General features: G+C 44.9%; 1 protein-coding gene across 1 annotated transcript in view; it reads right to left on the bottom strand.

The window, feature by feature from the left end:
• Positions 1-23891, bottom strand: part of zeb1a (zinc finger E-box binding homeobox 1a) — a gene marked incomplete at its 3' end in the record, with an annotated part of 66506 nt that overhangs the window by 7511 nt on the left and 35104 nt on the right. The window contains exons 2-7 of the mRNA XM_080011232.1: positions 23161-23340; positions 15322-15471; positions 13605-13807; positions 12415-12523; positions 4503-6343; positions 1590-1770 (exon numbers count right to left, since the gene is read on the bottom strand). Of these exons, the coding sequence (XP_079867358.1) occupies positions 1590-1770; positions 4503-6343; positions 12415-12523; positions 13605-13807; positions 15322-15471; positions 23161-23340 (2664 nt within the window). The remainder of the gene's footprint in view (positions 1-1589; positions 1771-4502; positions 6344-12414; positions 12524-13604; positions 13808-15321; positions 15472-23160; positions 23341-23891) is intronic.

The raw sequence follows: 23891 nt of genomic DNA, 5'->3' as shown, positions 1-23891 counted from the left end.
GTGTAAGTGCAGTTTAGCGTGTTCTGAAACTGGAGGAGAGAAAGGAAGGGAGGGGGAAGGAGGGATCGGGTCTCACCTCCCCTCTACAGTCCTACAGAGACTTTGAGTCTCTGTAAGACATTAACATTGAGTATGTCAATGCGTTTGAGTATGTCAAGGCGTTACATTAACGCACATTCCTCATTCTCTGGACTTTACCCGTGAACATTGCACATACTGTCACACTTTAAACTGAACATTTGCACATTCTTGCACAAACTGTACAGCTTTATAAAAAACAAAAAACAAAAAAAAACATCCTTAGCTTTCATATGCTTATATATTTCACCAATATTTTACTTATTGTTTTACGTTTATGTTTCATGTATGCACCGAACACCAAGACAAATTCCTTGTTCGTGTAAACTTACTTGGCAATAAAGACAATTCTGATTCTGATTGTGATTGTGATTCTGATTCTGATTCGGAGGGGCAGGTGCTCAAAAAAAAAGAAAAGGCACATTGACCCCCAGCTCCGGTTCTAGGCATTTTGCCGCTCTGGGCAAATGGAATTCCTCATGAATATATCTTGCCCAGACAATACGCTACCTCGATACTCAATAATAAAAAATAAAAAAATAAAAAAATGCATGTCTGATAAAAAGGGCACCGTGGGGTCCACGGGGCAGGTGCTTGACACCCCCCACCCCCTGCTGCTCAATATGCAAATCTTGTGATTATAATGTAGCAATATATATTATAATCTTATAGAGGAAGATTTTGAGTTATTTTGTTTCCTTAGTTTGTTTCCTTAGTTTCTAGTTTCTAGTTTACTTGTATGGAAAATGAAAACCATAAACCTAATTCAAAGAATTTTTTTTTCTCTCCATCAAACAGAGTTACGCACCAGCTCCCATGCCTGTCTTTTAATTTTAGATCTATTTATTTTTGTTTGTTCACTACATGTATGAAAGAAATGTTTAAACAAAACTGAGTTAAGGGACTGTCCAAGTCCTTACTCTGTACTGTTCCAAAAAACCTGTGCGTCCCCATTGTCGGGACTCACGTATCCCCGTTGCTTTCCGTTGCTGTGGGACTTAATTTAGTAAAAAACTGATGTTTTTTCGCGTAAATACTTTACTTGTAAATAATTAATCCTGCACTTCTGATACAGGGAGAGCGCATTTGCCACATTACATTACGTTCTATACGTGCTCGAACCCCACCGCACGCCCCTGATAAAATCTTATATCACCGATTGCTGCCCCCCAGCAATCTTGCCGATTGGAATTTTGCACCATTGCCCAAGCCGAGTGTAAACCCCAGTGATTGGCATCAGAATCTTCAGGTCAATATAAAAGATACTCGGGTTGACTGCCAACCATCGAAGAATAAGGTTTAGGATAAAACGCTTTGAACCTAAAGTTTCGACTGAAATAATCATTAAGATTATTGTCTTCAGGTATAAAAACCTTTTTATCTTTCATTCCAAAAATGATTAAGCACAAGCGCAGGGTTTTGGCACGCACTCCAGTAGAACGATGTCGTTCGAATGCTCAAATACTATTTGGAACCATTCTTTGAATTCGGTCTCCCGCCGTGTGGCATACCTGTGTGTTCATATTTATGCCTGAGCAGGGAGCTGCCCTTCTGGAAGACCTTGGAGCACAGGTCGCATGGGTACACGCCGTTCTCCAGCCTGAACTTCTTGGGCGGCGAGGCCGAGTCAGAGTCGTTCTGCTCCTCCGCCGCTGACGTGCCGTCTGAGCCGCCGTCCTGCTTCTTCTCCTGCTGGGGATGAATAATAAGACAGACGACAAATCAACCAAAAAATATATTCGTCTTTGTTGGAGATCAACGGACAGGCCTAGATTATGCAGCTAGCTTTGAGAAAAATAAATAAAATGTATTCTGCTATCCGACTCTTTAAGTGAAGTGAAGTCACACAGGAGGCGATGGAGGTGATCTACAGTATGAGGGTCCTGCGGAGCTCCAGGTCGACGACGGGACAGGAAACTGAACATTCGAACATGCAGCGACAAAAACGCTTGCTTTGGCTGACGCTAGGCTGTAGCTATCTCTTATCTCCCACAACCTGCTGCTCGTGAGCGTACCCCCTTATTTACATATCCAACTCCGATTGAGCAGGTTCCGGTGGGACCGCGCATAGCAATGGCAGATTGTTTGAATATACAACCTATTATTTCTCCTAAACAATCCAACAAAATCTGTTTCTGACAGAAATTGAGGCGAGAAATAGGCCATGCAGAAGCTGAACAGTGATTAATTTCCCGAAATAGCATAAATATTATTTAGACTACAGTATATTATTTATTTACACCAAATTAGGGTTTAGTGTGTCAAAATGCATCAAATAGTATGCAAGAAGTACCAGGATCACATACTATATCCAGTGAAATATAATTGGCAAGCATATCCCATAATGCATTGTGAGGGCAAAGCGCCGGTACAAATTTCAATCCAACGTCGTAATTAAGTATTGCAGCTACAGTACATGAGGATGTAGTCTGAGAATCCTTCGTTCTTTTCACTCATATAAATACAGTAGACAGTGGTATCTAAAATAGTACACCATTTTGGACGTGTTGGATTTAGTTGGACTTTACCGGAAGTCCAACACCAGAGCTTTAGTGGCCTACAGTAAGACACTACAGAGGTAGGATTTTACCGAGCAGCTTCCAGATGGGACTGTCTGTGGCCATGAGGAATCAAAACACCACATGCACTCTACAAACCTGTGTGCAAATGCTCAACAACAATAAAGACCCTTCCTGAATTTGGTAAGCAGATAAAATGACAGACAAAGGGGGGAAATGTGTGTGTGTCTGTGTGCGTGTGTGTGTGAGAGGGGGGACGACGATGGCGGCATGGAGAGGCCAGGAATATCTAGTTATGTGGAGTCACATGTGTGAGGTCAGTATGTGAAGGGGTGAAAGCCGGTTTGTGAGGAGCATTCAGTTGGGCTGTCAGACAACACAACATGATCTCCTCAGCAGGATTAGCTCCCCCAGGGCTCTGAGAGACACTCCAAACCCTCGGACGTCGATACCAGTAAACCTCACATGGGCCATCCCCCATTCCGTAGTAGATCTGGATGGAAGCCCAAGCATTTAACCAGGGTTTTGAGGAGTGTTCCTTTGTTTTTGTCTATTCAATCAGACCACAAACTTATTCCTAGCGCGGACCAATAGTTTGTTATCAGGAGCTTTCCCGGACTACCTCATATGCAAAACGTAGAAATAAATTAATACAAATCGGGTCGATGGGGAGACCTGCCTGTGTATGTAAATCCCACTTCTAAGTGTTTCTCACTGTACTTCCTCTTTACCTTTGTTTTCTTGCTTGGTTTGTGCACGGCCTGGCTTGTAGATGACTCAGACTCACTCTTGTTTGGAATATGTGTCACTTTTCACTTAATATGACCCCACGCAAGCCATTATCCATTTTTGTTTCACCTGCAGAGAACGTCAGAGCACCGGTTATAACTGACGTCATCCACAAGCTCCACTATTTACCTAATTTTGTGTAGCCACGGAGGTGACACACACAAAATTACTATTTAGCCGTAATGATCAGTGTAATTTTAAAGAATAACAAGCCATAACACTACATTACACAGCGATATTACTATTTTATTCTTATTTCAATTATATTTTTGTAGCGGAACCAAGGGTGCATGGTCAAGCCGCAGACAGGCAGTGCAGGATCCCATCCCTGGGCCGCACAGCTGCTGGGGATCAGGCGAATCAAGGGAGGAGCTTCCCTGATTTGTGCGATGCCAAACCAGGAAGTAATATAACCGCTGTTTTTCCCTGCACTAAGGGTTTTGCTGCCTGTGTGGCGGAGACGCACGGCAACCTGGCCCATATGATGGAAGCACTGGACTTCTCCCTAGTTTGCCCACAAGCTTTTTAGTTCCCTCCTTTTGGCCCATGTGCCGCTGTTTTGTTTATTTCATAAAATACACGCCAGAACGGCGCTGGTTCTGCCACCGACTGCCTTCCCCCTCTCATTCCCTGGCCCTGGGCAGTGACGACACACGACAATTTTATTATATTATTTTCCATTATTGTCTAATTTTATTTTCTCTTTTTTTTCCCCACGACCACCTGCAATACCCACATGGACAACCATGAACCACAGTTTGCTGCTTTAGACTATAAGGCTAGCCTTTGCAGAATTGTAGAGAATGAATTATACAGAATTGTATAAAATGGGGTGACTTGAGCAAGAATGAAATGCGTACTTGTAGCATATTTTCTACGCTCCATTGGACTACCCCCACAAAGGTCAACATGGCCAAAGCTGCTTTATATTGGTAAGTGTCATTGTTTTGTTCACCAAGTTCACCAAGGTTTAACTCCATGCAAAGACTTTGCAACATCTAAACTTCCGAAAGTGGATCCATTAATCATTGCATTAGTGGACTGGCCTTAGATGTTGTTCAATCATCAGATGTTGAATGATTGAAATAAATAAATGACATAAACATTCCTACCAACCTTGTGCCCGTTGAGCACCACGGTCTTGGCTCCGGTGGTGCTGCCAGCAGTAGTGGTGTAGGTGTAGGTGAGCTGGGGGATGAGGATGGTGCGCTTGGTGGTGGTGTTTATGGCACTGAGGCAGCCCACTGCTCCCTGGCTGGCAATGGCCACCAGGGTGGGCAGCTGAGCTGCTGTGACGATACTGATGGGGCCTGTGGTCTGCGGCGAGGCCACGAAGGTGGTGCCGACCTGGAGCTGCTCCTTCCGCAGGCAGCTCAGGTTGAGAGGCTGCTCTTGCTGTTTGGCCGGCGGGGAAGGAGAAGTGCCTGTCCTCGAGGTCTCAGACCCATCAAGGCTCTGCTTGGGAAGGGAGAGGTCCAATGGCTCCGCCTGCGCCTCCTGTTCCTCTGGATCTTCCGGCTCAGTTTTCACCACAACAGGGTCGCCAGTAGCGGTCAGGTGTTTCGGTGCCAAAAGGCCATGGGAAGTGCCAAGTGATTCCGATTCAGAAGAAATTTCCCAAGATTGCAGGGCCGGTGAGGAACCTTCCTCGACTGAGGCCACCTCTGAGCTAGCGTTTTCTGTCTCCCGTTTGACAGGGACATTCGCACAGTTCATCTTGTCAAACCACTTTCTGACCACGGAGGGGGGAATGCTGACGGATTCAGAGATCTTTGCAAGCTCCTCCTCGCCGGGGTGGGCATTGGAGGCAAAATATGTATTGAGGAGGGAGACAAGGTCGTCCACTGGCGACTCCTCCAGGGTGATCCCAGCATCCTTTAGCAGCGTGGCAAACGAGGGGTCTAGGGCAGCGGAGTCCACTGCTTCACCGTTGGCTGCCTTGCGGTGCTGCAGGAGATGAAGCGCTTCCATGTCTTCGGGGCAGTCATCGCAGAGTAAACATGTACTCGTGCTCATGGCTTTCTGCGCCTTGTCAGTGTCAGCGCCGGCAGTTCGGGCCATCTGGTCTGAGTTGGACGGCACAGCTGGCTCCGCCTCCATTAATGAAATGTGCTCGCAATTTGGCTCCGTCTTGACGATGGAGAGGTCGGCAGGGATATTCTCCACATCTGTCACTGGAGGTTGGACTGTTTTGGTGGGTGCGGTGTTCTCAGTGGACGGGACAGCGGGAGGAACAACATCTCTTTTGAGGAGCAGCGAGACTGGCTGGACTGCAGCAGTAGTAGTGGTAATATTGTTAATGTTGTTGCTGTTGGCAGGGTTGATGCTGTAGTTGATGATGATCTTTGTGGTCCCATCGTGGTCTACAAAGGCCGGCAGGCTGATTATCTGCTGTTGGGGCTGCTGGACCACAATCCCTTGCTTCCCCTGCATCACAACCCCGTTGGCTGTGCCCAGCACTTGCCTGAGGACGTTGCCATCCATGGCCACCTTCAGGACGCTCTGCAGGTCGCCCAGGTTGATGCTGATGGGCGACATCAGGCCAACAGTGGGCACCACCATGGCTACCCCTTGAGGAAGGGTGGTCGCTGGGGCCACGGTCACCTGCGGCAGTCCTGCTGTGTTCACAGTGCTGTTGGTGCCAGCAGTCGGCGGGGGAGCTGGCGCAGAAGCAGTGACGGGCTTGCATTCGTATTCCACAGGTTCCGACTTGATCTGGGTGACAGGGAGCTGCTCTTGGAGAGGCTTGCTCTCACTTTTCTCCTTGAGGATGACCCGGGTGGGGACGATGGTCACGTGGGCAGGCTGGGAAGCCGATGGGGCGGGCTTGATCGCTGGCCGGGGGGTGCTGTCGGGGGTCCGCACGCCCACGCACTTCTTGCTGCTGATGTGTGAGCTGTAGGAGCCTGAGTGGGAGAACCGCTTCTTACAGTTGGAGCACTGGTAAGGCCTCTCACCTACACAAACGGGCACAATGATGAATCAGTGAAACTCCAACCAGCCACCCTGGCAGCAAAACATCGAAATTACAAACCTTAAACCACTGCTTACAAACATAACACAAGTTGTTAAAGATGGTGTGAAATAGATAAAAGCAATTGCGTGAATACAGCGCATAGGCACTTATACAGTTAATCACACAAGACTCAGAGATAGGAATTTCGCCTGGCAACGCAGATTGTGTTTTTTATGTTGTGGATGTGTTTATGTTGTGATGTGTTTATGTTTATTATAATTATTATTTTATCATAAATATAATATAATACTTTCCGGCTAAAAGTGTCTGGGACACAGCTACCGCAGTAAGCACAGGAATGGTTGAGGTCTTGTTAGAACCGGATGTTTCAGAAGTGTTTTGAGTTTGAGTTTGATCAATATCGATGTACATTTGGAGCAGAAATTTGTGAAAAACCTTTTTTTTTTTTTTTTACCGGAAGTAGAAGAACGTGGACACGATTTGATTCGTTTCAGGAGCGGGTGCTTTGTGACATCATCATTCCAAGTTATACTATAAGTCCAAGCTTTGTCTCTTGGAAGTCATTTGCATCCAGTCACTTGTAGCCCTTCTGGACTGCATAGCGTTTGCTACACGCAGATAAGACAAATTAAAGCCAATACTGCATTTAAAGGAAACTTGGAAAACTGTAACTTGTTCTGCGTTTCACAAAACCCAGAACACTATAATTGGTCACAGAAGGCATTTTCGCCTCGCAGAAAGTTCTAAGAAGCCTTGGAGGAACCGTCCCTTTTTGAGGTCTGTGGAAGGTTAACTGTGGATAGAATTATAATTTCCACCCACAGTTAAGCTTCAGGCCACTGTTGGTTTTACTTCATTTCAAACTTGAGTTCTTACTATGCCTTAAGCTGGCTCCAGACAGCTCCACTGAATAAAGCTGAAAGCCCCTTTAAACCAACCAAGTCTCAACTTGGCCCTGACAGGCTGTGATTGGGCCACTCTGACACCCATCATATGGCCCGCCCCCCAGTATATATACTCGGTCACCGCCTGTCATACGTCCTCTTTGCTAAATCAGCTCTCCACTGTTGGAAGCAATCTTTTTGAAACATTAAGAAAATTAAGGAATTATTATGTCAGCTGCGGACTTGAAGACATGTGCGGGCTGCAGTGCGCACATGACCCGCAGGGATTCTCACCCACTGTGCGTCCGCTGTCTCGGCCACACACATGTGGAGGCGGTGCTGTCGTTTTCTGCCTCAACTGCTCAAGTCTACCGCTGGAGATCATCCGCCATCGGGCCGACATCTTCAGTCCCCTCGCCAGTCGCCCCAGTACTGCTGAAAGGCCTATGAGCATCTTGGTGGAGGGCGAAGAGGAGGAATTGGCTCTCCCATCCTCGGGCCTTGTTTCAAGGCTGCACTCCCCCGCCTCTCTTGATCTCCTTTAGGATCCGTGCCAAGGGGATCAGGAGCAGATGGCCGTGCACCGGGAGTTGGGGGACTTCCACGCAGCCCAGTGATGTCTGAGGTGGAGGTTGAGGGGGAAGGAGAAGGAAAAGAGCCAGGTGAGGAGGCACAAGGAGCGACTCACAGACCGTCCTAGGGGGCCTTCCACCAGGAGCTGCTGTGCCTCCTGGAGTGAGCTGTAGCGAACCTGGGGATCCCATGGGAAGACCCTGAACCCGCAACTCCCTCCATGCTGTCCGGGGCGTATTTTACAGAGGCTGGGAATCGAACCCCACGCCCGCGTGCCCTCTTAGTGCTGGATTTCACGAAGGAGGTAAGGTCATTGTGGGGCCCTCCCCAGAAGACCTCCCCCATCCAGGCGTTCAGCCAGTGGTCGTCCCTGGACACTGAGTCGGAGTTGGGATACCTGGCGATGCCTCCCCTGGAGGAGTCGGTAGCTGCCCACCTGTGCCCCTCTCTCACCGCGGAATAGCCTCAGTTGCCCTCCAAGGCATGTAGGCTGACCGCTAATCTGGCGAAGAAGTCCTACAAGGCCACAGGGCAGCCTGCAGCACTGCTCAATAACATCTGCCTGTTGCAGGCCTACCAGGCCAGGCTCCTATGGGACCTGGAGGGGAATGCCACCCCGAGACCTATGTGGAACTGTGCAAAGTCACCGACTTCTACCTCACGATGGCCAAGGGTGCAGTGCAGGATGCAGGTCGTGTGATGGGGTTTTTGGTGGTGACGCACCACCGCCTGTGGCTGAACCTGTCTCAGATATCTGAGAAGGAGAAGTCCAGGCTCCGGTCAAGGTGTCGGGCCTTTTCGGGCCAATTGTGGACTCAAGTTTGAACGGCAGCAAAAGCAGTTGGTGGCATTGAAGAGCTTCATGCCCAAAGGACCCGGTCCCCGCACCGCGTGCCCCGGCAGAAACCCGGCTCATCATGGGAGCAGTCGGGATCCAGACGGCCCCCAAGGATGCCGTGGGCCCAAAGCGGAGCGGCTCCAGCCCAGGAGACGTCCCAGCCTCACCCCACTGGAATAGGAATCCTTTCCGCCATTCCCGGCAGCCGCAGGTGGTGGGGGGCAGGAAGGTGTGGAGGACCTGAGCCGCTACGGAGAGGGGACTCGTACTGTCTGACCGTCGGCTCGACCTCCAGAAAAAGACATTCCGCTGTATCAATTCCCGTGCTAGCGAAAGCCATGCGATTAATGTACACAAAATACACACACAGTCTTTATTTCCCCTCCCTCCCTCCAGTGTGTTTTCCCAGTGTGTTTATCAGGCCCCCTGTCCACTCAGAAACATGAGCGTTATGGCTCAAAACAAAAATATGAGCCCGAAGCCTCCCCGAAGCCTGGACATGTCACCAATCACATAAACATTGGTGTGAGCCTCCCTGCCCAGATAATGTGGCCGGAGACTCATTTTGTGGACGAATCCACCCTGGTGTTATTGCTACCAGTAACCACAGCATGGCTCTCCGCTTGTGAGTGTATGGAGACAGCTCTTCTCTAAGACCAATTCTAAATCTGAGAATATTAAACAAAACATTGAGAAAGCTCCCTCTTTGAATGTTTAACACATTGTCTGTCACCTGTTCAAATGGATCCAACAGGAGACTGGTTACGTGAATTTGAAAGATGATATTTTCACACACCAACTGTGGAAAGCCAGGAAATATCTGAGGTTCGCCTTTCAGGACAGAGCGTACAAGTATTGCATTCTTCCGTTTGGTCTCTCTTTGGCCCCCAAAATATTCACTATTCGTTTGGAGGCCGCTATTGCCTCTCTGCGCTCGCAGGGAATAAAGGTTCTGTAATTTCTGGATGATCTCATAATAATAGCGGGGTCCAAGTAGACGGCACACTCCCACATGGGGGAGCTGCTCGACCATCTCCACAGCCTGGGTTTTCTTGTGAATTGGAAATTGAGCGCTCTGGTTCCAGCCCAGCGCACTGTGTATTTCGGTCTTGATCTGGACTCACAGTCGATGTGCGTACGACTGACTCCGACAAGGAGGTTGGCTGTTGCCACTACAGCTTGCAGGCTGTCCCTGTGCAAGGTCACCAGGGCACGTCGGGTTATAGTCCTGCTGGACTTGATGGCAGCTGACTCAGCTGCTGTCCCACTGGGTCTCTTCAGGATGAGACCCTGCAACACTGGTTTGTAAAACAGCGGGTGTGTATTATAAGAACCTCTCCCGGTTACTAACCATGACGCAGGAGTGTCGAGATGGCCTGAGGTTTTGGATGACCTCTGGTCACCTCATGAAAGGGGTCTGGCTAGGTCCGGTGACACTGTGGGTGGTGATAAAAAACGATTACAGCTGTACAGCTGTATAGCTGTACAGCTGGGGTGCTGTTTGCAAGGCCCTGATGGTCAGCGGGCGCTGGGGGCCCAAGAAACCTGGCACATCAATGTGTTGGAGTTGGAGGCAGTCCGGTTGGCCCTGTTACTCTTAGCACCATGGGTGGGGGGATACCCATGTCCTGATATGTTCCGACATAACTGCAACAATTGCTTTACGTCAGGGGGGCATCCGCTCACTAGCCATGCATCAGGTAGCAACAAGAATTTTGCTGTGGGCCCATTCCCACTTCTGTTCCATGTCAGCATATCACATTCAGGGCAGGCAGAAACTGGGAGCGGACTTATTATCAAGGGGACGGCCCAAGTGTTGGATTGGCGCATTCATCCGCTGGTCATGGACATGATCTGGCGTAGATTTCGCCGAGCTGAGTTGGATCTGTTCGCTTCACGAGACAGGTCATTGTCCCGCAGGTGCTGTAAAAGGGCGAGGGACAACAGGTTGGAACTGGTTCTGGTGGCACCTTGGTGGTCGACATAGACTTGGCAGGCAGGGGGGGAAATCTTCCATCTCGCCCCCCACTTCCATCTCGCCCCCCAAATCTTCCATCTCGCTGGTCGCCTGGCCGCTGAGCAGGACCGGCTATTCAATGAAGGTTTAGCCATGGAGGTGGTGGAAATAATTCAGAGTGCTAGAGCCCCATCAACGAGGGCACTATACACATCCAAATGGCTAGCCTTGGAGCCCTGGTGTGTTGCGTAATCTTGGGGTCAGACTCAGTTTCCTTAGAGACCTTCATGTACAAGAATTGGCACCGTCCACCCTCAAGGTATACTTGGCCTCAATATCGCCCTGTCATAACGGAGTGGATGGCAAGCCACCGGGCTGTCACACTTTGGCATCCAGGGCTGTCACACTTTGGCATCCAGCTTCATGCAGGGAACGCGCCGGCAACGCCCGTGGGTGCGGTTGCTGACTCGGAAATTGGATTTGGGTTTGGTGTTAAATGCTTTAACAAAATCCCCATTCAAACCCCTGTTGGAGGTGGGATTAAAGTTTTTGCTGTTGAAGTCAGCACTGCTTCTGGCACTGGTCTCGGCAAAACGTGTGGAAAACCTGGCCTGTTCACCAGTCCTGCTTGGTATTCTCCACAGATAATCGGAGGGTTACGATGAAACGATGTGGTCTATGTGGAGTGCACAGGCTCTGTATGCCAGTCAGGCCAGCTTTTTGTCTGTTATGGATCTCAGACAATTGGAAACCCCTGTCCAAAGATCGTCTCTCTTACCTGATAGTGGAAGTCATCTCATTAACCGACACCTCTGTGGGGCAGGAACCGGCAGAAGGTCTTAAAGCGCATTTGACTAGGGGTGTGGCTCCTACACGTTGTTACGTTCACCAGATTCTACAGTCTCGACTTGACAGCATCCAGGTCGACACTGGCTGTTTTGACAGCGGCCAGGTGTTGGCCTGTGTACGGTGCTACGCTATGTGGTTGAGAGTGGTTATGGTCAGGTGATACAAGCTCAGCTGTATACGAAATTCCCACCCACGAGCTTGGCAGTGGGTCTGGGGGGAGGTGGTAATGTGATTTACTACCACTCCCTATAAATTGGTTCTTATATGCTGAAATTGGGGTATGAGGTCACAGCTGCCAGTTGACCGGGGGTCTATGTCTCTGCCTTTGGGGGCTTGCATAGGACTCATCGGTTCTAATATGCTATAGTAAGAACTTGAGTTCAAAATGAAGTAAAACGTTTGGATTGTGCTACAACCCTGGTTTTACGAATGAAGAACGAGAGTTCTTACCAGTGGCCTCAATGACCAGCTCGCTCAAGAGCTGAATAACTTGTCAGAGGAAGTATGACAGGCGGTGACCCAGTATATATACTGGGTATCAGGCCTTATGATGGGTGCCCTAGTGGCCCAATCACAGCCTGTCAGGGCCAAATTGAGACTTTGTTGGTTCAAAGGGGCTTTCAGCTTTATTCAGTGGAGCTGTCTGGAGACAGCTTAAGGCATAGTAAAAACTCTTGTTCTTCATTCATAAAACCATGGTTGTAGCACAACCCAAATATTTACATATTCATGCTACAATACCAGTGTTTAATTTTGTAATGGCTGTGAAAAGATATTTATAGAAAGAAATACTCAATTATGCACCAATTTGCTCTGCTCACTATTTACAGATAAGACCCATGGCTAATTAGGTTGCAGTGGTCATTTTTCTAAAAGTGGCAGCACTTACATTTTCGAAAAGTTACATTCAAGTTTGTGTATGTGGGAGTGTTTTTTTGTGTGTAGCTCACCGCTGTGGATTCGCAGGTGCTCCTTCAGATGATGTTTGTATTTGAAGGCTTTGTAACACTCCTCACATTTAAACTTGCGGGTTTCTTCTGCCGCTGGGGTCACATGGCGCTGTAATGATCAAGTCAATATTAATGAAGAATTTTAACCTTTTTAAAATGAAATTTAACCCATTCTAACCTGAATACAATGCAAGTACTTTCAGTACTTTGTTGATATCAAGAACGTTTTTGTTCTTGGGTAAAACTTTTTTAATGGTATTTTACTCATTTTGTAAACATATATACGCATACAAAACTAAAGGCACAAAAAACAGGAAAAAAAACAGCCATATATGTACTTTTAAGAAAACTGTGGATTGATTTAATCTAATCTAATTTAATATGATCCAATCAGGTATTTTCATAAATCATCTCATCAAATCTAACTATATTATTAAAACTAAACTCACCACATTCAATGCAAATCCTTATTCAATGCAATGTGATATGAGGCAATAGGTAATATTATTCAATTTTAGCTCATCTAATTGAATCCAGTGTTTTCATAAATAATCAAATTGAATACAATCAAATTAGGATGTGTATCCTAAAGACTTTCAATTCAATCTAATCTAATAGAACATGATTGAAGGTAGGGTTATTTATCTAACCTAATCTAAAAAAAATAGAATCTTTGAATCTTCCCCTCGTTTCATGCCAATGCTAACACAAGCTAGCGGCAATGCTACACAGAATCTACAGCGAAAGACTTGAAGAAGTGAATGCAGACATGTCCAATTTCACATTAATAACAGTAAATAGGTTAGTCATATACTGTACAGTATGTAGGGCGGAGTTTTTTTGTGTGGGGCGAATAGTTTGCTACGTTGTTGAGGACTATTCTCTTTAGCAAAAGCAGAGAAGCGGGTTAGCTTTGCAGCTGCTGAGCCAATATTAAACCAGGCATACTAGTTATACAGCCTATAAAAAGAAAATCTGTCTCAATATATAATTGCATTTAATGAATCAATGTTATAATCGGGATAACGTGCGACCAGTGGGTCATTATCCATAACATATAACAGATAACAATATAACAATACAACAATATCTGCCCTTAATTCATCCAATTCAGCGGCATGACAATGTAATTCCATATTGTAAACCATATTGAATTATCCAATCACATGGTGTCGTGTCTGTGAAGGTACCTTGACCGGCGTGCCCTTGTGATGGCTCATGTGTCTCTCCAGCTGCGAGCGGTAGGTGAAGGTGTAGCTGCACTGGGAGCAGCTGAAGTTGTCCTCGCTGGTCTCGTGCCTGTACTTGATGTGCTCCTTCAGCGAGGCGTTGCGCTTGTAGCCGCGCGAGCAGTACGGGCAGGTGTGCAGCTGGGAGAACGTGTCTGGCGTGCCTGCAAACCGGGAGAGGTTATTGCTCCTTCTGTCTCAGCTGGTGACGGACAGTTGGAGTCATGACTCGAATAAAATAATAATAATAATAATAATAATAATAATAACATTTTCAGCTAAATGTCCCGAATTTCAATTTGTGGAGCATTGGAATCATGAAAGGAACCTGTGTGCAGATGACAGACAGACAGACAGACAGGATATACCCCTTGAAATGCTTAATCTCATGAAGTTACCAATCATGTTCACCATCTAGAGATGCACCCATTGCAATTTTCTTGGCCGATTCCTATTTCAGATTAACGTTATGTTACGTATGATGTTAGAATATTATTAGGCAATAATAATAATAATAATTTATCTAATCTTCTTTGTTTACCTTGAAGAACTTCCAAACAGCCGACATTATCCTTCTTTCGCTCTCTTTTATGAGCATCAACCACGCATCTACGTTACATTACGTTGGTATCGAGTTTGAGTATTGGAGCATTTTTACTAGTACAGCACATAAGCATAGTATAAGGCGTGTAAATTTTACCGGCACAGAATCGGATTTATCTGACACTGATCGGCCGGTGAACGGACCAATTCCGGTCAATGGCCGACCGGTGCATCTCACGTTTTATATGTTAACATTACGGTCACATTTTTGGCCTTTATTACAACTCCCCCACTTCCCATTTTACCTCACAATGCAGCGTTACGCCTCAGTGGATAATAAAGTACCGCTCGGTGCGCTGCCTATCAGCAGATGTTGAGAGAGAGGAGAGGGAGGGCTTGCACGACCACAGGTTGTAGCATCTGGTCCAACTCAAGGGATGTCGTTTAAATACCCAATAAATGTATGGTATTGTTTTGTATTGATTGATTGATTGCTCACCATTATCATTAAATCACAATAAAGTTTCAGCTGGCATTTCGTACCTGCGTATCATGACTAAGAATTGCATAGTTGCTACACAAAATGCATGCAGGTTTGCAGGTCTGTGGATGGATGGATGGATGGATGGATGGATGGAAAGATAAACAAAAAGAAAATCTAAATAGAAAAATTGGCAATATGCAACAAACCTTAAAATGTATCAAAACAATAGAAAGATTTGGCAGTATACAATTAGCCTAAAAATTAACAATAAACAATAAACCTCTGCATCAACAATTCACTCTGTCAAAACAGGAAATTGTGAATGTTTGCACATAACATTTTATATTCATATATATATATATATATATATATATATACACAGAATAATAAAATCTGTTCATATACTGTGTGTGCCAGGGTGGGAGACAAAATGGTTATAATGATATGATATTAACACGATTGATATTATATGACATATTATACAGAAATGCAGTATATACAGTATTGCAAAAGATGAGATGTTTGAACAGCCCCCTGTCCGACCAGAGTCATATCATATCATATCAGATAGATAGATAGAGACAGACAGACAGACAGACAGACAGACAGACAGACGGATAGACAGACAGACAGATGAGTGTAAAGGGTTACCATTTTCGTCCGCGCCTCCCCCCTCGGGCGTGCCGCGCGCCTCCTCGGGGGCTTCTGGGTAGATGATGGCCGTGTCGCCCTGCTTGAGGATTTCCTCCACCAGAGCATCCTTCTCCTCCTCCTCCTTCTCCTCCTTCTCCTCCTCTTCCTCTGCCTCCTTTCCCGACGTGCCCTCCCCCTTCACTGAAACACATACAAGTACACACAGGCAAAATATTGAAACCGACACATTTTTTGGCAGTTCGTTGGCAGGTCCAAACCCCCCCCCACACACACACACACACACACACACACACACACACACACACACTTTCTTGTTTTCATTATCATTCTTAAAAGCCAAAAAACCTATTTCTTCATCGAGTCGACATGATGGCCTACTGGTAATAAAAATGTTCTGTGTTTCGGAAAGGTGGAAGCTGCATCAGGATCTCGCCACCAGAGGGCGCATGTGTTTCCTGTGACAATCACGTTCCAAACTGTGGTAGATCGAAGTAATAGAGATGTAATGGGTGACAAAAGTATTTTATCCAGGTACAAGAGGGACCTATGACTGATATTACATTGCTATTACATTGTTATTACATTGTAACGTGCCATAACTTGCAATCCAAAAAAGCCACCCAACGGCTGTCTGACTGACGTCACTTTTTGCTGTTTCCTTCCCTAGTTTTACGCCAACTTCAACCACAAAAACAAAAACACAAAAACACAAAAAAAAACAAAAAACCCACATCAATCACTTCAGAATACGATGGGGCAAGAAGCCGCTCACCTGTTGTTTGAAAGACAGGGAAAATGAACCAGAAAGTGGATTGGAGTAAACTTGGTGTTGGATGGTGGGAAAAGGGGGCATTACAAACCGCTTTTGAGGAAATTGGTCGATACACATACACAAAAAAATGTTACAAAACTTACAAAAGGGAAGTGATGGTTGGAATCAAAATAACGATGATAATAATAATAAGAAGAAGAATAAGAATAATAGTATAATAATGAAATAAAAATTTATATAATAATAATGAATAATAAGTAATAATAATGAAATTGAATAGTAACACAGGCAGGCTAAGGCTAAAGCTAAAGCTAAATACAAGCTAATAAAGTTCACATGAATCAACTGTATACTTCTTGATTGAGATACGTGCAACAGGCAGCGGGCTACAGGTTGTGTTTACCTGTTCTTGTCGTGGAAAAATATGGGAGGCCATTAAATCTCACACGGAGAACGACTAGATTAGAATATAATTAAAAACATAAATATTGCAGAGTGGCGCTGCATGGGTTGTTTTTAACCACAGCTCGCTACGCCGGCTAAAACAAACGCTCGCCGTTTGTGATGCTAATTACCGTTCCCAGTTCCGCAGTAAACTCAACATGAATTCAAGTCACTTTAGAAGTTGGCCTTGGAGCATTTTTGGGAGATAAAACCCGAAATGCTAAAACGTAACTTCCCGGCGGCGTTCCGGAGTCGACCTGCGACAGCTGCTTGGCTGCGAGAGGGAGAGCCACGGTTCAACGTGCCGCTAATGAGCCTTATGAGGGAATAATCAGGGTGTTGTGCTGGATTCTGATACGACACTTTGGAGGAATGCGACCCCAGGGATGTAATACACACATGCGCACGTAGTCTCGCACACACACACACACACACACACACACACACACACACACACACACACACACACACACACACACACACACACACACACACACACACACACACACACACACACACACACACACACACACACACACACACAAAACTCGGCCGTTGTTCTGTTTCACACCTCATGTAATTAACGCAACACACTTCAGCGCACACAACAGCCTCAGGTTACACACACTAACACACACACACACTAACACACAGACGCACGCACACACACACACACACACACACACACACACACACACACACAAACAAGTCACTCTGTGAATTGTACATCATTGGAATGATAAGTTAAGTAATTTCCCCCTGGGATTATTAAAGTATTTCTGATTCTGATTCTGATTCTGATTGTATCTGTATTGTACAAAATATGCAGATTTTGTGAAACCACCAAGTTTTCTTGTTATGGGTAGTAGTATTACTGTTAGTATTAGGGATGTTATCAGTTAATAAAGATTGAAGATTTAAGAGGTTTATTCGTCACATACATAAACATACTTTCATACATATATGCAGTGAAATGCCTTGGCAACGCACCCAGAGATTATGCACAATAGTTACTAAACCAAACATCATAGATGGTCACCTCCTGCCTAGCTAACTAACTGAAACAAACTGATTCCTAAAAAGTAATGCAGTAAGTGAATAAAATAATATAAATAAAATAAAATTAAAATTAAATAAGACTCAAAAAGGTAATACAGAGTAGGGGTCCAAAAAATAGGTAAAGGGAATAGAGTTATGTATATGGGATAGGCTATTTGTATATACAGATAAATAAACTAAAGTGTAGGTGAATCAAGTGTGTATGGAGATTTACAGAACATTATACAACAGTAGGACACAGCAAACAACACCGAACAGAACAGCACTACGGATGCAGTTACCCAGAACAGTGATACAGTAACTTGTAGTACAGTATCCTAAATACAGTACAGTAAGGCAGAGGGGCCTATGTGAGTGCCTCAGTGAGGACCCCTGGTGAGTTTAGCATTGACAGTCTTTATAGCAATCGACTATCAATCAATTGCTAATAAGAAGTGAATCGATTAGTTTTCAAATTAAACAATTAACTGAACAATCTGGGGTCTTGTTGTTATTGTATCAACTTGATTTGTTGGCCGGCGCACAGAGCGCAATGCTTTTAAAAGTCTGGCACTTTCTCCATTGCAGTCCCTCACCAGAACGACGGGGAGAAAAAGATAAACAGTGGAGCAGGATTAGTAGAGTAGTAGTAAAAGTAGACAGAGGCTTCCGGAACAACGACAAACAACAAACATGGCTGCGCGTAGAGACGGGAGCATCTTGATGGCGAGGAGGAAACTGTGTGTTTCAATTCAACTCGTGCAAAGACGAGTCGTAAATATTCCTGTATATATTGTAAATATGTAAATATTCCAAAATCTCTGAGACTACGCTGTCACGTAGGTCCCCACGCGCCATGACGCCATCCCCTAGTGACGTCATTAGCTTTTATTAATGAATTAATTAATAATTAATCGACGATTGTTTGTTTAGGTTAACAACTATCGATTAAGGAAATTCCTTAAAATTTCCATCCCTAGTTAGTATTATTATGAGAATGACATTTTTATTATAACTACACTACTATCTCACAGTACCATACATAGATATAGATTATATCATTCCAACATAATATATCATATTATATACTATGTTAGATACTATGTTACATACTTTACATCAGTGTACCCAACGGCTGCCCACCACCTTGGGCTTCACTAGTTAGTAGGGCTGTCCCCCAAATAGTCGACCAAAAGTTAGTTGACGAGAAGAATCTTAGTCGACCAAGTATTTCATTGGTCCGTTGGTCGCAGGAAATAAAAAAAGCTGTGCCTCAAAATTAACCTTAAAACCTATATGGCTGGACCCATGTATGAAACGCTAGAGGGCTTTTAATTCAAAACAAATTTTAACAAAAATAAATGTTCAGTCTCCTTGCTGGTTGTTCTGACAAATTCAGAATAGGGATGTTCCTAACGACTAATTTCCCTGACGCTTAAATGGAAGTTTAAACTTAGACTAGTCTAAAAGTCAGAAAAAACAACTGGGTATACAGGTACTCCTCACTTAACGACCGAATTCCGTTCCTAGGACCAGGTCGATAAGCAAGGACCGTGTTATTTCACGTTGAGGGGGCGTGGCTATTGCGAATGCCAGTGTAGTGAATACTGACAGACTGCAGGAACCACACTGACTAATGAGGTGCGATGAGATGCTTGATGCTGAAACGCCACAAACGCAGCGCGCTCGCCGTGGAATTTTACGCAGCGTACAATACAGACTGGTCAGAGAGCTGGTCCTAAGTCCGAACGGTCATTAAACAGGTAGGTCGTTAAGTGAGGAGTATCTGTATCATAAAAAAATATTGAGTGTATCATACTGTAAGAGCCTTTTGAAACTGTTAAGCACATTCTTCAATAACCAAACCGTATTTAAAATGCCCCAACGGAGGGCCCGGGGACGGGGAAGGCTCAGTGAGTGACAGTCCGCAAGTCCAGGAAATGCGCCCGTCTGTTCGCACATTTCAGTGCAAATGATGTCAATATTTAATTTAAATGTGGACATTCATAAAATAATAATAGGACCTAATAAGCTGAATCAGTGTAATGTTTAACCGGTGTTATTAACAGGCGGCTCGCCTCATACGTGCATCGCTTGTAAATTAAATTTATATTTTCAAGGCTGGTTATTAGGTTTCGTATTGATCTGTAATGTAGCAACAGTGTTAAAAATTTTAGTTTTAACATTCTCTCTCAGCCCTGGAACTAAAAACATTTCCTGATGCCCCAAAATACATATATTTAAATAATTAAATTAAAATCATAAACATGCAACGATTAGTCGACTTATGGCTTGAACTGACGACTAATAGTCAACTAGAAAAACATTTAGTCGTGGGCAGCCCTACGAGTTAGTATTGTCACCAGTACAATTGCTACTCCCTGTTAACTTTTATGTGTATGTGTATTTTATTACATTTGTATTTTGTATGTTGTTTTTTTTTGTATTTCTGGGATTAATATAGTGTACCTAATATCATTGTCTTAAGAGGAGGAGAGAGAAATACAACTGTGTACAGCCATGAAGTGCTCAGTTTTTTTTTCAGAGTTGGAATCTCTGCCAAGAAGCAACCACGCCTCTTCCTGTAGACTGTGGAGCGAAAGAGAGAGACAGGTGCAGCTCAAAAGGCTGCTGCGTAAGTGTGTGTGTGCGTGTGTGTTTGGTCATCAAAGAGGACCCGAAGTTGAGCCCTGCTGAGCTCCATGTTAAACATATGAGATTTCCCATGATGTCATACAGACTCTCTCTCACACACACGCACACACACACACACACACACACACACACACACACACACACACACACACACACACACACACACACACACACACACACACACACACACACACACGCACACGCACACGCACACACACACAGAGCTTGCCAAGAGCTGTTCCAAGGAGTCTGGGGTGAATTTATGACTTGGGGCAGATCAGAGCTGCGGCACTGAATCTGTGCAGCAGAGCCACAACTGTACGCTCGGTGTCCGGGTGCTGATACAGGAACAATTCTACTGCTCTGCTAGCCTCCCGAAACCTTCCCCATATGAGATTTAAGAACCTGGAGCCATCAAGGAGGAGTTTCTAGAAAAGGGTATAGTGAGGCTACACTACAAGAAATTCTATCTGTATATATCAGAGTATTACATAAGTATATAAGTATTACTTTGGCCTGCCTTCTCATCACAGCACCTCACTGTTGCTCTACCTGCATCAAATATCATCATACCACCAAATATCACAGTTCTGGAAAAGATGGAAAATCTGTTAGATCATTTTGTAAAAAAAAGATTCCATGTTTGATACTTGGTGGTGGGACCCACCAAAAACACAAAGATCAGGCATGGACAAGAAGTGAAAGGCAGCCGCGGTGAATTTGATAAAATCGGCATAGCTAGTTGTGGTCAATTAACCGTGGATAACACTAAAAAAGTGACCAAGCTCAAGTGACCAAGCAAACAAAACAAATCAATCGGTCATAGGAAGGCTCACTTTCGACAAACGAGGGTAAACCTGACGAGGATAAAAAAAAAAGTTGCCGTGTAATCCACTCTGAAATGTCAAAGTTGACTGGTGGTGTAACGGAACATAGTTGATCCGTACAGATTGGCCCCCACGTTCGGCTCGCATGTGAACTGCGGATCAATTGCAAAATTTAACCATCATAGAGAAATACAGTTTTACTGCCGCTGTTACTTTTTAAAGTAATAACTCCTAAATCTCAATGCAGAGTTGCAGTGAAAAGAAGACAGACAAGACAGATGTGCTAATAATCTGGCCGCTGGTGTATGTCACCACTGTGCGTCTGCACGTCCGCCATATTGGAGCGGTCACGATCCGCTAATAAACATACATGTACAATACAATACGTATTGAGAGATGCAGAATTCAAACACTCGCTTAATTCTGAATCGATTTTCATGAATTTAATTGTTATAAATGTGAGAAATGAAACATGATACTGGTTACTCATTGGAATTTAATTCAGTTACTGGGCGCGGATCTGATCCTATGTTTTCATTCACTGACATGTTTAAAGGAAGAAGGTATCATGCCTGCCCCATATTGCACTTTAATTTGACAATTGAGTATTAAATATTTTATATATTTTATTTGATTTAAACATTCGACATCTTGAATTGTGGTTTTCAAGACCATGGGCAAAGGTTCCTTGCATTAAGTGTTTTACAGAGTAAATGGAAAGCAAAGCTATGTTTGTCCCCCCTTTTTTCTTCGTTTACCAAAAATGATCCAAACCGAACCTGGAGTTTTGTGATCCGTTGCACCCCAAAGTTGACCAACAGAAGCGACTTGACTTTGCTGATCAGAAGCTGATCAGCAAGGTTGCTTTGAAATGCTATTTGGCGAGAAATATCGCAGTCATAAACGCTACTTTGACTGGGGCCTTACTGTGCTTTGGGCTGCTGTCTTTGGCCCCCGAGTGGCAACACCTGTGTTACGTGCCTGTGGAAATTCTGGGAAGGAGTGAGTGAGGGAATATACGGTGGAGGCATTGGAGAGGGAGAGAGAGAGAGAGAGCGCCACACCATGTAAGGTCTTTTCCAGAGGTGAGAGTCACACGCTCCATGTCTCCAGTTACAGAGCAACTTCCTGCCTCCTGTCTAACTGGCTCCTGCCAAAGTAAACGCGGAGTGACTGCGTGGGATGAATTTATAATTTGGGGTTAAAAGCTTTTGTCAATTTTTACAACGAGTGATTGCGTTGCATTGACATTTCACTGCATATTTGCATGAAAGTATGTATATGTATGTGACGACTAAACGTCTTGAATCTTGATTGTAAAACTGTGATTATTCAAATAAAATTAATAATTTCAGGGTAGTATTAGAATTGTTATTATCATTACATTGTTTGTTTGTTTGTGTATGTGTGTGTGGTAGTATTTGTGTGAGTCTATCTATCGACTGTGAGGTATAAGTCTATCTTATTTGTCCTGTGACTCCTCTGTGTGTCTGTAGTTACTTCCTCTGCATCAGTTACTGTGTCCGATTCTATGCACACCCTTTCTGCCTACATTTTTTTCTCTATCCCTCGCTCTCACTACATGCTTGGTAGGCTTGGTACCAGGCCAGACCAGGAACTAAAATCAGCACAGGTACTTTGGCACGGCACGGATTAATTGGCAGTGGAAAACGCGAAAAAAAACAGGTTGCCAGGTTCCGGCACGGCACGGTGGTAGAAAAGTGCCATAATGTTACACTGGGTTGGGTTCTGGGCGAGATACAACAGGGGTTCACATGGGTTTCCAATGGGAAAATGCATAAATTGGAAAATGGCCACAAGGGGGCACTCAGAGTGCAGCGAGTGCGAAATAAATTGCGGTCAATGGACACATTTCACAAAACAGACTCACTCACGTGAAAACGAAATTGTATTATTATATGCATCACAATTGTACTTCAATGTGAAAAGGACAGCGTTAAACCCTCCTATCAGTGCCATAACTGACAGCCAAACTGTTGGTGAAATTCTTGAAAACCGACCTTACACACATCACTCACACACACACACACACACAGTCATACCTGCATGCACACAGATATCCCTTCAGGTGGGTCCTACCTCCGTTCCAGGTGCCGTTGTGGGCTAATACTGCGCTGGTGGTGTCATGGCCATCGGCGGGTGAGGTCCTGTCGCCAACGGCAACGTCAGGCTCCTGCAAGCTGTCCTCCTCCACGATGTGTAGTTTGTCCTCATCGTCCGAGTCTGAGCTGGCCTCCAAGCCATTGTTGAAGTTTGTCACTGCGAAGGGGAAGGGGGAGGCCAGAGTTACCAAACAAGACTTTGGCGGGGGGAGAGCGGCGTCGGAAAAACATGTAGACGGGTAGCAAATTCAAAAAACAGGGGAACACTAAAAACTAACCACTCAAATCACTTGAGTGTGCGCTTGTGAAGCGGTTCTCTCTCTTCCAAAAGCCATAAAAGGGCCGTACCAGTGAATTTCACTCGACAAGAAATGGCAAGCTTTCTGCTGAGACAAGCACTTTAATTTTGAGGCCGTCGATTTCCACGCAGGAAAGATAGAAAACAAGATGAAAAACAAAATGGTGCACGGTGGTCGCCCTGACAAACTTCTCGTCTCCATTATCTTTAAGAGGACAACCCTCTACCAGCCCAACAGCGCCATGCTGTAGGAGTTTACCTCCCGGTGATGGATAAGGTTGAATTTTATGGGGGTGGATCTCTGATCAAATACGAACGTAATCCCATATTCGAAAAACCTTTTTATCCGATCTGTCCCGCTCTTAGAGTACCCGAGTTTGTACACTGTTTTGGCATGTGTTGTGTTTCAG

The sequence above is a fragment of the Zeus faber genome, assembly GCF_960531495.2.
Source record: "Zeus faber genome assembly, chromosome: 12".
Classification (NCBI taxonomy): Eukaryota; Metazoa; Chordata; class Actinopteri; order Zeiformes; family Zeidae; genus Zeus; species Zeus faber.
This window is presented reverse-complemented; position numbering and strand designations above follow the sequence as displayed.